The following is a 13,648-nucleotide window of genomic DNA, read 5'->3' on the forward strand; positions in this document are numbered from 1 at the left end:
ACGAGCTCTGAAAAATTCCTGAAAAATTTCTAAAAATTCTGAAAAATTCCCTTATGGTTATTCGCCCTTTTCGGTATTTTACACTTAGACTACCAATCCCATGGATTGTAAAGCAAGTAAAAGATCTACTCTTCTTTCTCTTTTTAATTAGTTTCTTTTTATACAAATATTTTAATAAAGATATAAGATCGAGAAAAGTATTTTGGATTTGTATTGTATTGGACAATTCACCTCCTTTTTGCATACCGCAAGGAACCAATAGAAAATTTTTCATAGAACCGGATCAATGTAAATTGAATAACTGATATCAATTAAAAAAAAATCTAAGGATCCAGCATTTGAAACGAAATCTTGTTTGAAGTTTCAATTCAATAATCACACTGGTCGATCGTCAAATGAGTAACATCTAATAAGAAAACAAGAGAAACAGTCAAGAAATTTCCTAGTTCGTCATCATTAAACCAATAATCCACTTTGTTATATCGATCGAGAGAAATAAATCGAAAGATTGGGTTTTGCTCTTGTGATACTTCAAAGCAATACCACATTTGTACAAAGACAGAGCTTCGAGGCGAAATGGAAAAAACCAGATGCCAAATTTGTTTTCGTGATTCTTATTGTTTTTTCCGATTGTCTGTGTAGGAAAACAAAAAGAATTCGGCCTTCGATCGGCGTCCCTACTTCGACGCCCTTTGTGGGATCTCGTGGATGAGCTACAGCTGCCAGATGTCGTGGTCACCCAACCCTTCTTCCCCTTGGCAGATCTTCGAGCAGAGGAAATCCGCGTCGACAAACGGGAACCACCCAGAAAGCTTCTCCTCCTCGATTCCGCACAGAGGCCACAACAGATCGCCGATTTCGGCCATCCCCCCATTCTCCGCCCAACCCGCCAGGACTTCCTCCGCCAGCGGCGCGGACGACACTCGAGACGAATCCAGCGCATCCGACGACCTCGCTGAATTTGGGATCTCGCCTTCCTAGATTCCCTTCGTCGCGACATTCCCCTTCGAGGCCGTCCCCTTCACTTTGTCCGATTTGGGTGCCTTCTGCAGCCGCGGACCCTTGTCGGAGATCTCCACCGCCGCCGGAGAAGCAACCTCCGCCCAGATCCGCTTCATCTCCTGCCTCCCTCCCGCTTGCATTCGTACACCCTCGCCGCCGCCGCGGCAATCAATGATCTGTCGCCGAAATTTATACGCCTTCCTCGAGTAGCCAATTTCGGCTGCCCCGTGGAAGATCCCACTAAATATTTCTCCCATATTTATGGTACCCATCTACACATCATCAATCAAATATCTCACTCCTTAAATATCCCAAATCTCACAATCAAATATCCCCTCAATCAAATATTTATGTGTCTCATCTATTAAATATCTTACTCTCAAATATCTCAAATTATATAATAAAACACCTTTGCTCTTGCTAACTCATATAAATATCATATATCTTCTTGATTTTAGTCTGATAATGGCTCTTTGCTCTAGCAAAACGCCTTTGAATCTCCATTGCAACTTGCCAACAGACACTTAGAATTAAAAAAGGGGCACACGACAAGTAAGAGTTTGTTAGTTTTATGCAACTAACTAGGAAATTTCGCCGATCTTCCAACAAGGAGCTTTTTCAAGAGTTGCCTTCAACAGAACGGTATGGACTCTATTAGCTTCCTTCCATTGGAGCGCTTGGTGAGCCGATCGAGGAGGTGGCTCAATATTTGCATGTGTTGATACAATAAGGGCTTTGATGCATACCGATCTAGATGGCGTCGTCGCTTACAAGATCAAAGAATTGGTACCATCTGCTGCTGAGCAGCTTTCTCAGTAGCAAAAAATCCATTATCACGAGCCCCACTTGCCTGCAAGAGAAGGGTAAAAGGGAGGATGACGGTCGAATTAGAAAAGGACCGTCATTCACTGGCGATGTGATTCCATGTTCGACTTCATGCGGGCGACGGAACACAGACACAGGAGAGGCTGAGGGAGAAGAGATAGACAAAGAGAGGAGAGAAAGCCACTTACTAGTGGTATTCGTCTGAGCCGCACGAGGGTTTGGGAGGCAGGATAGCCTCACCGCACAGGTTCGCCATTGGAGGAGATTATTTATCAAAACTTGCCCTAAAATATATTATATACCCATGCAAATACAACTGAGCCAGCTTATTAAAAAAATATATTATTTTTTACTTAATAAATTTTTTTTATTAGCGTTCTGCTGAAGGCGACTCTTGAGGGAAGCTCCTTGTTGGAGGATTGGAAAAATTTCCTAGTTAGTTTAATAAAACTAACAAACTCTTACTTGCCGTGTGCCCCTTTTTTGATGTTAAGTGTCCGTTGGCAGGTTGCAATGGAGATTCAAAGACGTTTTGCTGGAGCAGAGAGAAATTATCAGGCTAAGATCAAGAAGATATATGATATTTGGATGAGTAAGCTCCAATGGATGAAAAACACCCAAAGAAGGTATTTTTTTCCACCTCATAACAATATTTGATGGCACAATTATATTAGATTATTTGCATTTGAATATATTTAGTCTAACTGCTATGTAGATTGTAGAAGTTTAAGAATGAACAAAGTACAAATGGTATCACTTTCAAATTCAAATACGTTCATGTAGATCATATCAACTATGCATTTAAAGAAATTAAGACATTTAACTAAACTTCTTGAACGATACATGTTGCATGATCAGGTCTTGCTCCATGAAAGCAAAGACAGTTACTCAAATTTTAGAATTTTGTTCCTACCGTCATTGTTGTTTTTCTTTGTAGCTTATAGTTTGTAAATATGCATGTATAAAATTTGACTTGTCATCATTGTCATTATCATCAACTCATGCTTAAATTTGGCATTGGCTAGTTAAATCTTATCCCACCATTGAGCTACATGCAAGTTAATATTACTGATAATACTGAAATTAATTCAATCTTTTTTTTACAATGTCAAACATGACCTATAGATCTCCGTTTATTTGAAATGATTTATAGGTACAAGAGCTTTTCAAGCTTAGTCTTGGTTTTTTATAGATAAATATCTATTATCCTCGATGTTTGTTTAATTGTGTTTTTATGCTTATCACATTCATGTTTCTTCTTTGCAATTGGTTCTTGTTATTATAATTTTTTATAAACATGTATCCTGCAATTGATTTTTTCCCTTGTTATTATTGAGTAGAGGAACTCTGTGCTGTTGGAATTGGCTCTTTTTTCTATTTCACAAAGGAACTTTGAGAAGACATTATGTAACACAAAATTGTATGTTCTTTGTCAAATATTTGTGTGATATGCTTTCAAGTTTAAAGTTATTAACTTATTCTAACATTAGTCTTTGTGCCATATGAGATGCTTGTATCATTAAGGACTTAAAAAGGTGAAAAGTGCTTAGCCAATCAACATTAACTAGTATCACATCAGGAGGTTAGGAGTATGAATTGCCACTTGTAAAAAAAAATATCTAATTGTGTTGAATGTTGAGTTTGGGCTAATCAAAACAAGGACCCACCCTAGACATGAAGGTGGAGTGTAAACAATATGAACACTTTTTTTCCTATGGCTTGAGCTTAAGATCTTTGAACCTTGAGAGGAATTGTTAATTGTTAGGGAGCTAAGTTAAATCCTATTGACTTAATAGTAAACATCATTTATCACAATGTTTAAATTGTAACTTTATATTGACAAATATAAATGTAGGCAAAATGACTACCAAGAGGAAGCTGCTCTAATAATTTCCCCCATTGTTGTCTTTTTAATTGTATCCGTAATTCCTTTAATGTCTTTATAAATATGTTATGTTCTAGATATGATATAACTTTCCTACCTATTGCTTGAGAAAAGTTATTATGTGATTTACTTGGCTATTTTTGTAGAGCTTTGATCTATAAACTGATGGAAGGTCTAGAGTTGAGACACTTTTATCACGTATGATTATATTGCACTAACATTACTTTTATTCTTAGTATTTTACAAGATCATGAGTTTACGAATGAACCAACTGTTAACTTGATTTATGAGTTAATACTATATGAAATGTGGTATTCTGGTCTACCGAAAGACATGAAAATAAAAGGTTGTGATGTTCATATATCATCACAGATTCCTAACACAACCATGGCTAACAGTTATGAAGAGCCTGATGCTTTTGTCAGTTCAAATGAACATAATGCCATCAATGTTGAAGATGGAAATGGTTCTTCGATAGTGGCATCTAAAAGCTCAATTTGTGTTGAAAATAATATACTTGATTTTAAGAGTAAGCAAAATAAAAAAATAATGGTGTCCTTCATGCCACTGAACTCTCAAGCAGATCTGATTTGAATGATGTCTCACCTTTAAACCCTCGGCAGAAATACTCATCATGTTTCATTTTTCTTTCACATGGTTAGTCTTTTCACTCTTGCTCGTGAACTTCTACGTGGATAGATAAGTTTATTTCACCCACGGATGGCATTTGCATTTGCATTTATGTCTTGCTATACTTTTATGTTCATCATGAAACGTGTCTGTGCTCTTTTGAAATTTAACTTGTTGAGAACTAATGCAAGTCAAGTATCCTTTACATGGTAAGTACAAATATGACTACACAATTATTCTTGTTGAATCTAGGTGTTTTAAAACATAAGTTTCTAAATCACTCGAATCCATCTTTGATGGGAAATCAAACATGAATTTTTAAATGGACAATTTTGATTACCATCAATTATCTCTAAGAAACTAGATGGATATAAATGATAGTGCTTCAAAACAAATTGTGCAATGATTGACTGTAATACTAATTACCATGAAAGGATTGGAAAAAAGTTTACTCCCTTTGCAAATTGATCACTTGAAAGAAGACTAGAGCGTGTCATACACTCATATAGAGGCTTCAACGAACAATACAATGATGGAGTGAAGCATTTGAGGTTTGCTCTTCACTCTAGACCACCATGTTCAGCTATCTTGTTGCCCCTTGTGCAAGTATTTTAGCTAACACTGTAATGATTATAAAGCAAAATGAGTACGTCAATTTTATTCCTTTGTACATCTATCAATGTTTCTTAATCAGATTCTAAATAACTGCATAATTCATTATTTCATTATTAGCCATCAGGAACAATAATGAGTGTGGATGAATCTTTATCTAATGTGCCTAGATCTCATGTTAGAGTAAAATTCATGTCATTACATGATATTTTGCTTAGAGAGTTCAACCAAGTTGATAGTGTCCCTTCTGTAAATGTTGTGATTGTCATTGCCAATGAGAAGTTGTTTTCACTGGAGATGCTGAAGTGAGTACACATGCAAAAATGTAGAACAAGGGAAGCCCACCGACTATAGTGATACTTTATTTTGGATGTTTGGTCATTCAAATGTAGTTAAGAATTAAGATTTCTGTTAGTTCTATGTTATTTGTTTATCTCCAAATCTTTTTTCTCAAATTCTATTGGAATTTTTTTTTTCTCTTCTCTGTTCAATAGTACGGCTCTCAACCAAAATTTGTTTGTATTAGAAGATTTAGTGGATTGGTGCAAATGTGTAGATGCTCTCAGAACTAAAACCACTTTGAAAACTTCGCAGATAGCCACGTGATTCATTCCGGATACAGTTCGCTATGCCAGATTATCCTCTAACCTAGTTGAGTTATTCTTGCAGAAATGAGAACAGAGAAGCATCAACACCCAAAATCTCCTCTAACCTAGTTGAGTTCTTCAAATGAGGTTGTAGAAATGAGAGCAAAGAAGCATCCTCGGTGTTGCTGAGACTAGGGTAAACTGCTTCGATGTAATCGAAATGTGGACCGTACATATGGGAGGCACATGCCGCTTTCGAAGCCAAGAGTTTCTTGTCACCTGTTGCAACAAACATATGAAACAACACTTGATAAACTGAGTGGAATGTGTAAGATCTCATAGTTAAGAATTTACCCTGCTGAATATCTTTTAAAACTGCATTCTTGCTGAAATGGCGCGTTCGCCACCATCTACAGCGAGTCTCCCAATGACCCTCATCAGTATAAACACGGGGAATTTTATCAGACACGAGGGCTGTTGAAACTCGCTTTCCAGTTATCGATATGTGATCTTCAAAATCCCTCGCTGAAGATGTCAGTATCTTAAGGAAGCACACGGCGAACTCTTCCCATGTGCTAGAATCCCCATCAGTAGAATCTAAATTCAGAACTATCATATCGAAGAGAGGTATAGTGCCATAGTTGCCTAAACGAGAACATGAAGAAAACATGAGAACTCAGTCCGAAATTTAATTTAGAACATAATGAATTTTCAAAGGCCAATACATGACTATCAAATTTGGGAGACTATTATCAATATACATGCTCACAATAATCGAAAGAAACAAATATTCAAGTTGTATATACAGTTAATCGACTCTTAGTGACAAGGGCTAAAATATCCATTGGTGATAAGTAAAATATTATCTCAAACAAATATTGTTTCAATCTTTTATATTCTATAAAATCTACAAATGGTCTATGTTATCTCGCCCTTCTCTCATTTTATCGAACTGCTTGTGAATGATACAAATTATCATATTATCTATCGCAGAAATCCCAGGTATCCATCTCAATATTCTCATACATCAACTTTTCACACGCATTGTATTTTCCAAACAGTATACTATTCCTAAAACAAATATACGGCCTGACTATATATATTTTTCTATTCTATGAGGCGCATGATAATCACATTAATCTCCAATAAACCATGTTCATTTTAACCACCTAACCTTTTTCTTATAAATAATATCATGAAATCTTATCTTAAATAATAAATCCTGATATATATGATTCATAGAAGGATTTTTGAACGGTTAAGTATTCTAAAAAAAATGTCTAGAATGGCAATCCCCATGCATGTGAGATAAAGATTCAAAAAAGAAATTCAAGCTTAGGGCAAACCAATTCTGTGCATTTTGATTAGCCTTTGAAGTGACTGGTTACACGTTGAATCCCTTCTCAGTACAGCCTCATAGCAGGTACAAATAGTAGCCACTTGATTGCTTTGAAAACACTCCAGAATTCTAGCCTTCAATCTGGAAGAAAAACAAGAGTTGCAAGGATCTTCAATGGTTACTTTGAACACTACATTTCATTAACTTAAACAAAAAATCAGAGTGGTTTTATTATTTTTAATATTTTTATACTTATTCAGCTTTTTCATATTTTTGAAATGCTTCATTATTTTTATAATTTTTTATTCAGTTTTTAAGTGAATGAATGGTATGAGAAAACGACGATCGATATTCTTCTCCCACCTTTGTAGCTAAGACAATAAACAGTGAAAGTTTAAAAGAAGAGCTTGAAAAATGTCCCAACTTTTTCTTCATTTTTATCCATCTACCACTCTTTTAAGTTTCATAATGTACAAACAAATTTCGCTTTAAACTAAGAGAAAACTTATCGCGTGTGATAAATAAAAAAAATATTAGTAACAAAATAGAACCTGAAAGGCTCTGAAACATTAGAATTCTGGCAGCAGCTGTCCAGCTCTTTTAGTGCTTCTTCAACACGATCACCAAGCAGATGTAGCTGCATATAAAGAAATGATAATTAGGCAGCATACACACAAGAAAATTTGCAAAGAACCCAAATAAGGGGTTTAATAATGCTCATCCAGCTAAATTGGTATATAGTTAGATGCACATCAAAGGGTAAAATTGAGAAGTATCATCTGGATGATTGTCATGTTCAAAATTATTTCTATAATAATGATGAGGCAAAACATAGTTTGGAAGCAACAGACAAATGGTTTTAGTTAGTAGCCCAACAAATAAATCCATGCTTGAAGGAAATAATCCAAATATATAGGTAGTGATTATTTCTATCTAGTTAAACAGCAGTAACTTCAAATGGTTTGTAGAAATGTGGAAAGAACATGATCAATTTATTGTTCTCAAGAAACAGAAGCCAAATGTTATCTCAAATTTCAGTAGATTGATTGGAAAAGAGCAGTACAAAAGAGAAAATTTGCAACAATATGTAGATTATCTCACATTTGAGCCTCAATCACAACTAATGCACCTAGACGTATGGGACTACTTATTCTTATACCCTTCAAACTGGAACATAGATCAATCATGCTTAGCTTGTGAAACAAATATAAATATATTAAATCACATTGAGGCATTCAGTAAAGCTATAGGCTATCTGCACTTCAGACTAACATAATGCATATATCACTTCAGCTTCTTCTAAAAACTAAAGATATTACAAATCTAAAAAAATTGAATAATTGGAGATAGAATGTGTTCCACCATCTACTAATAAAAGAAACTAACGAGGATAAATCCTGTGAGAGAATCAATGAAATCCCAACAAATATTCCAGGACAAGGAGAGAAGGGATTAGAAAAGAGTGTTAATCTATATGTACTACTGTAACCAACAGAATATAGAGCATAGAGGATGAAAGAGAGATTAAGGCATGTGATAGTGACAGGACAATGACAACAAACCACTGCAACAGGGTTAGTTGTTATAGAAGGCAGATGAAGTTGAAGATGGATCAGAGGACTAGTCTAGGTAGATCCCACAAGGTTGCTACTTCTAAAACATTCCCAAGGATTCCATTGGAACAGGGAAACCTATGGATAATGTAGTTAGAGAGAAAAAGCACTAAGCTGTATTATATGAACAAACATAAACATTTAGGTAAGGCAAGTCATAATAACTAACGGCCTAATAAATCATGGAAAAGACTACACTAACAGTCATACAAGCTTAAAAAACTAATATTATGAAATCCTTCAAGTCCTAAAGCATATTACAAGAAAATCTCAGAATGATTAGACCAATAATATAGGTTTACCTAGTATGCAAACTCAAGCTTCTGAGATTTTCAGTAACTAGTCTTTCACCTTGTTAAACAAGGCTACCTAACACTATAGCACAAAGCATAGGAGATTTTTGCTGACAAATCTTACCATCAAGAGCCAGTAGCATAAAGCGACCCAGATTGCTACCTTATACTTCCATGCGCTAGCTTAATCATAAGGTATACGTTAAAGTTGTTTTGCAATAAGGGCAAAGGCAACTATCAGAGCTAAAACCACTTAGAAAGCATGCAATATATCTACACATTTCACCAACCCACTAAGCTTTCTAACAGTAGTAAATTTTGGTTGAGAGCAGTACAATTGAAGAGAGAAGAGAAAAAAAATTACACTAGAATTGGATTAAACGTATGGAGATCAACAAATAACACGGAACTAACAGAAATCTTAATTCTTAACTACATTTGAATAACCAAATATCCAAAATAAAGTATCACTAAAGTCGGTGGCCTTCCCTTGTTCTATATTTTTGCATGAGTACTCACATCATCATTTCCGGTGAAGACAGAACTTCTCACTGGCAATGACAGGTCACAACATTTACAGAAGGAACACTATCAAGTTGGTTGAACTCTCTAAGCAAAATATTATGTAATGACATGGATTTTACTCTGACATGAGATCTAGGCACATTAAATAAAGATTCATCCACACTCCTCATTGTTCCTGATTGTTAATAATGAAATAAATGAATTATGCAGTTATTTAGAATATGATTAAGAAACATTGATAGATGTACAAAGAAATAAAATTGACATACTCATTTTGCTTTCTAAGCATTACAGTGTTGGCTAAAATACCTGCACAAGGGGCAACAAGGCAGCCGAACATGGTGGTGTAGAGTGAAGAGCAAGCCTCAAATGCTTCACTGCATCATTGTATTGTTCGTTGGCCAAGCCTCGATATGAGTGTATGACACGCTCTAGGTCTTCTTTCAAGTGATCAAATTGCAAAGGGAGCAAACTTTTTTCCAATCCTTTCATGGTAAATTAGTATTACAGTCAATCATTTCACAATTTGTTTTGAAGCACTGGCAGCAAAAGTCTAGGATGCTTAGTTTCATGTCAAAAACATTTTTAGAAAGAACACAAAAACCAAGATTAGTATTTTTCTTACTACTATAATATGTTTACAAGGCATGTAGAAAATTATCCATTAATAAATCAAAAGCCTAAGTGCAGAGGACAAGCTAATTTTTAAGAAAAAAATTGTTATTGAACACATTCATTTAGACATCATATAATGCATATCCATCTGGTTTCTTAGAGATAATTGATGGAAATCAAAATTGTCAGTTTAAAAGTCCATGTTTGATTTCCCATCAAAGATGGATTCGGGAGATTTAGAAAATCATGTTTTAAAATACCTAGATTCAGTAAGAATAATTGTGTAGTCATATTTATACTTGTCGTGTAAAGGATACTTGACTTGCATTAGTTCTCGATAAGTTAAATTTCAAAAGAGCACAAAAATGTTCCATGATGAACATAAAAGTATAGCGAGATATAAATGCAAATGCAAGTGTCATCAGTGGGTAAAATAAATTTACTTATCCACATAGAAGTTCATGAGCAAGAGTGAAAGACTAACCATGTGAAAGAAAAATGGAACATGATGAGTAGTTGTGCTGAGGGTTTGAAAGTGAGACATCGTTCAAATCAGATCTGCTTGAGAGTTCAGTGGCATGAAGGGCACCACTATTTTTTTGTTTTGCTGTCTCTTTAAAATCAAGTATATTCTTTTCAACACAAATTGAACTTTCAGATGCCACTATAGAAGAACAGTTTCCATCTTCAACATTGATGGCATTATGTTCATTTGAACTGACAAAAGCATCAGGTTCTTCATTACTGTTAGCGATGGTTGTGTCAGAAATCTGTGATGGTATATGAACATCACAACCTTTTATTTTCATGTCTTCCGGCAGACCAGAATACCACATCTCATATAGTATTAACCCATGAAACAGGTTAACAGTTGGTTCTTTCGTAAACTCAGGATCTTGTAAAATACTGAGAATAAAAGTGATGTTAGCGAAATATAATCATACACGATAAAGGTGTCTCCTCTCTAGACCTTCCATCAGTTTATAGATAAAATCTCTACAAAAATAGCCAAGTAAAACATATAATAGCTTTTCTCATGCAATTGGTAGGAAAGTTGTATCATATCTAGCACAGAACATATTTATCAAGAAATTAAAAGGAATTACAGATACAATTATAAAGATAACAATGGAGGAAATTCTTAGAGCAGCTTCCTCTTGGTAGTCATTTTACCTACATTTATATTTGTCAATAAAAAGTTACAATTTAATCCTTGTGATAAATGATGTTTACAATTAAGCCAATAGGATTTAACTTAGCCCCCTAACAGTTAACAGTTCCCCTCGAGGTTCAAAGATCTTAAGCTCAAGCCATAGGAAAAAAAAGCTTTTATATTGTTTACACTCCACCTTCATGTGTGGGGTGGGTCCTTGTCTTGATTAGCCCAAACTCAACATTCAACGCAATTAGATATTTTTTTGACAAGTGCAATTCATACTCCAAACCTCCTGTTGTGATACTAGTTAATGTTGATTGGCTAAGCACTTATCACTTTTAAGTCCTTAATGATATAAGCATCTCACATGGCACAAAGACTAACGTTAGAACAAATTAATAACTCTATACTTGAAAGCATATCACACAAATATTGACAAAGAACGTACATTTTTGTGTTACATAATGCCTCCTCAAAGTTCCCCTGTGAAATAGAAAAAACAGCCAATTCGAACAGCACAGAGTTCCTCTGCTCAACAATAACAAGGCAAAAATCAACTGCAAGATACATGTTTATACAAAATTATGATAACAAAAACCAATTGCAAAGAAGAAACATGAATGTGATAAGCATAAAAACACAATTAAGCAAACATTAAGAATAATAGACATTTATCTCTAAGAAACCAAGACAAGGCAAGAAAAGCTCTTGTACCTATAAATCATTTCAAATAAACGGAGACCTATAGGTCATGTTGGGTGTTGTAAAAAAAAGATTGAATTAATTTCAGTATTATCAGTAATATTACCTTGCATGTAGCTCAATGGATGGATGAGATTATAGAAAAACAACAGTCTCAGTAAGAACAAAATTCTAAATTTTGAGTAACTGTCTTTGCTTTCAAGGAGCAAGACCTGATCATGCAACATATATCATTCAAGAAGTTTAGTTAAATGCCTTAATTTCTTTAAAAGCATAATTGATACGATCTACATGAACATATCTGAATTTGAAAGGGATACTGTTTGTACTTTGTTCATTCTTAAGCTTCTACAATCTACATAGCAGTTAGACTAGATATATTCAAATGCAAATAATCTAAAATAATTGTGTCATCAAGGTGTCTTTATGAGGTGAAAAAAAAGATACCTTCTTAGGGTGCTCTTTCATCCACTGGAGTTTACTCATCCAAATATCATATATCTTCTTGATCTTAGTCTGATAATGGCTCTCTGCTCCATAAAAACGCCTTTGAATCTCCATTGCAACCTGCCCACGGGCACTTAGCATCAAAAAAGGGGCACGCGGCAAGTAAGAGTTTGTTAGTTTTATGAAACTAACTAGGAAATTTCGCCGATCCTCCAACAAGGAGCTTCCCTCAGGAGTCGCCTTCAGCAGAAGGCTAAGGACTCCGCTAGCTTCCTTCCATTGGTGCGCGTTGGTGAGGCAATCAAGGAGGCGGCTCAATATTTGCCTGTGTTGATACAACAAAGGCTTCGATGAACACTGATCTAGATGGCGGCGGCGCTTACAAGATCGAAGCGCAGGTACCGTCTGCTGCTGAGCAGTTTTCTTAGTAGCAAAAAATCTATTTTCATCCTTCGTCTCTTCCTCTTTTTGAGATCGGCTGCTACTACCACGATCAGTACGGATTGTCTCTTTCATTCTCGAACCAATCTACAAAGATGCAACTGCATAAATAATTGTCCAAATTCTGCAAATTACTTCATATTTTAAGTTTCGTTCCGCCCGCCACACAGAACGTCTGTCTCGGCACCAGCCCCACCAGCCCACCACACAGAACATCTCGGCACCAGCCCCACCAGCGACAGAAGAAGAAGGGTAAAAGAGAGGCGGTAGCCGAATTAGAAAAGGACCGCCGTCGCTGGCGCGATTCCATGTTCGGCTTCATGCAGGCCGACGCCCCGCAGGCGCGGGAGAGGCCGAGGGAGAAGAGAGATAGACAAAGAGAGAAGAAGAGAGAAGGAGAGAGAGCCACTCACCGGTGGCCTTCGCCGGAGCCGCACGAGGGTTTGGAGCGGGACAGCCGCAACTCGCAGTTCTCCGATGGAGAAGATGAAAACAATTGCAAAATAGAGATTAATTTAACAAAAGATAGATAGATAGCTTATTCAAATAAAATTTATTGTTTTATACCTAATCAATTTTATTTTATTTTAAATTTATTGCTTTTCTTTCAGCCCTTGTATTTTTGGTAAAAAAATAAAAAAGATTTTTTTAAGAATAACCTAATTTTACTTTTTAAAATATCTTATTTTTATTTAATCGGTATAATAATATAGGTTTGTCAGATTTTTTAAATTCTAAAAATAAAAATAACTCTCTTAAAAAATTAAAATATAATTTCAGTATTTTATTTTAAAATATTTTTTTTATTTCAATTGCTATAATATAGATCCAAATTGTTCCATTATATTATTATTATATCAAATACCTTTTATCAAATTAATTAAGAATATTTAAATGTGATAAAATCATTTTAACTTGGTTTAAATAGATTTGGAATAAAAATATTTATGAAATGAAAAAATATATTGAAATGTTC

At 35.1% G+C, this 13,648-nt stretch overlaps 1 protein-coding gene across 2 annotated transcripts; it reads right to left on the bottom strand.

Annotated features, from left to right (window-relative positions):
- Positions 1-4,637: 4,637 nt before the first annotated feature.
- LOC122041339 lies at positions 4,638-13,207 on the bottom strand. 2 transcript variants are annotated; one of them, XM_042600983.1, is made up of 11 exons: positions 13,086-13,207; positions 12,424-12,759; positions 12,232-12,351; positions 11,531-11,610; positions 10,411-10,832; positions 9,621-9,796; positions 7,432-7,517; positions 6,888-7,021; positions 5,896-6,186; positions 5,667-5,820; positions 4,638-4,963 (listed from the first exon to the last, which is right to left on the bottom strand). In XM_042600983.1, exons 2-11 carry the CDS (start codon positions 12,745-12,747, stop codon positions 4,954-4,956), a joined length of 1,797 nt encoding a protein of 598 aa, XP_042456917.1. In that variant the 5' UTR covers positions 12,748-12,759; positions 13,086-13,207; the 3' UTR covers positions 4,638-4,953. The 2 variants fall into 2 exon arrangements, with proteins under 2 accessions (XP_042456917.1, XP_042456916.1); XM_042600982.1 differs by lacking the exon at positions 4,638-4,963 and having other exon boundaries at positions 5,512-5,820.
- Positions 13,208-13,648: the final 441 nt, after the last annotated feature.

Source organism: Zingiber officinale, chromosome 2A, assembly GCF_018446385.1.
Source record: "Zingiber officinale cultivar Zhangliang chromosome 2A, Zo_v1.1, whole genome shotgun sequence".
NCBI classification, from domain to species: domain Eukaryota; kingdom Viridiplantae; phylum Streptophyta; class Magnoliopsida; order Zingiberales; family Zingiberaceae; genus Zingiber; species Zingiber officinale.

Bases quoted from the DNA above. Each gene is read 5' to 3' on its own strand.
- LOC122041339 (XM_042600982.1), bottom strand. From the start codon at position 12,747: ATGAAAGAGACAATCCGTACTGATCGTGGTAGTAGCAGCCGATCTCAA. The intron at 12,352-12,423 runs GTTAGTTTCATA...GCCCGTGGGCAG, and splicing joins AGGATCGGCGAAATTTCCTA to GTTGCAATGGAGATTCAAAG. The intron at 5,821-5,895 runs GTAAATTCTTAA...TTGTTGCAACAG, and splicing joins TTTAAAAGATATTCAGCAGG to GTGACAAGAAACTCTTGGCT.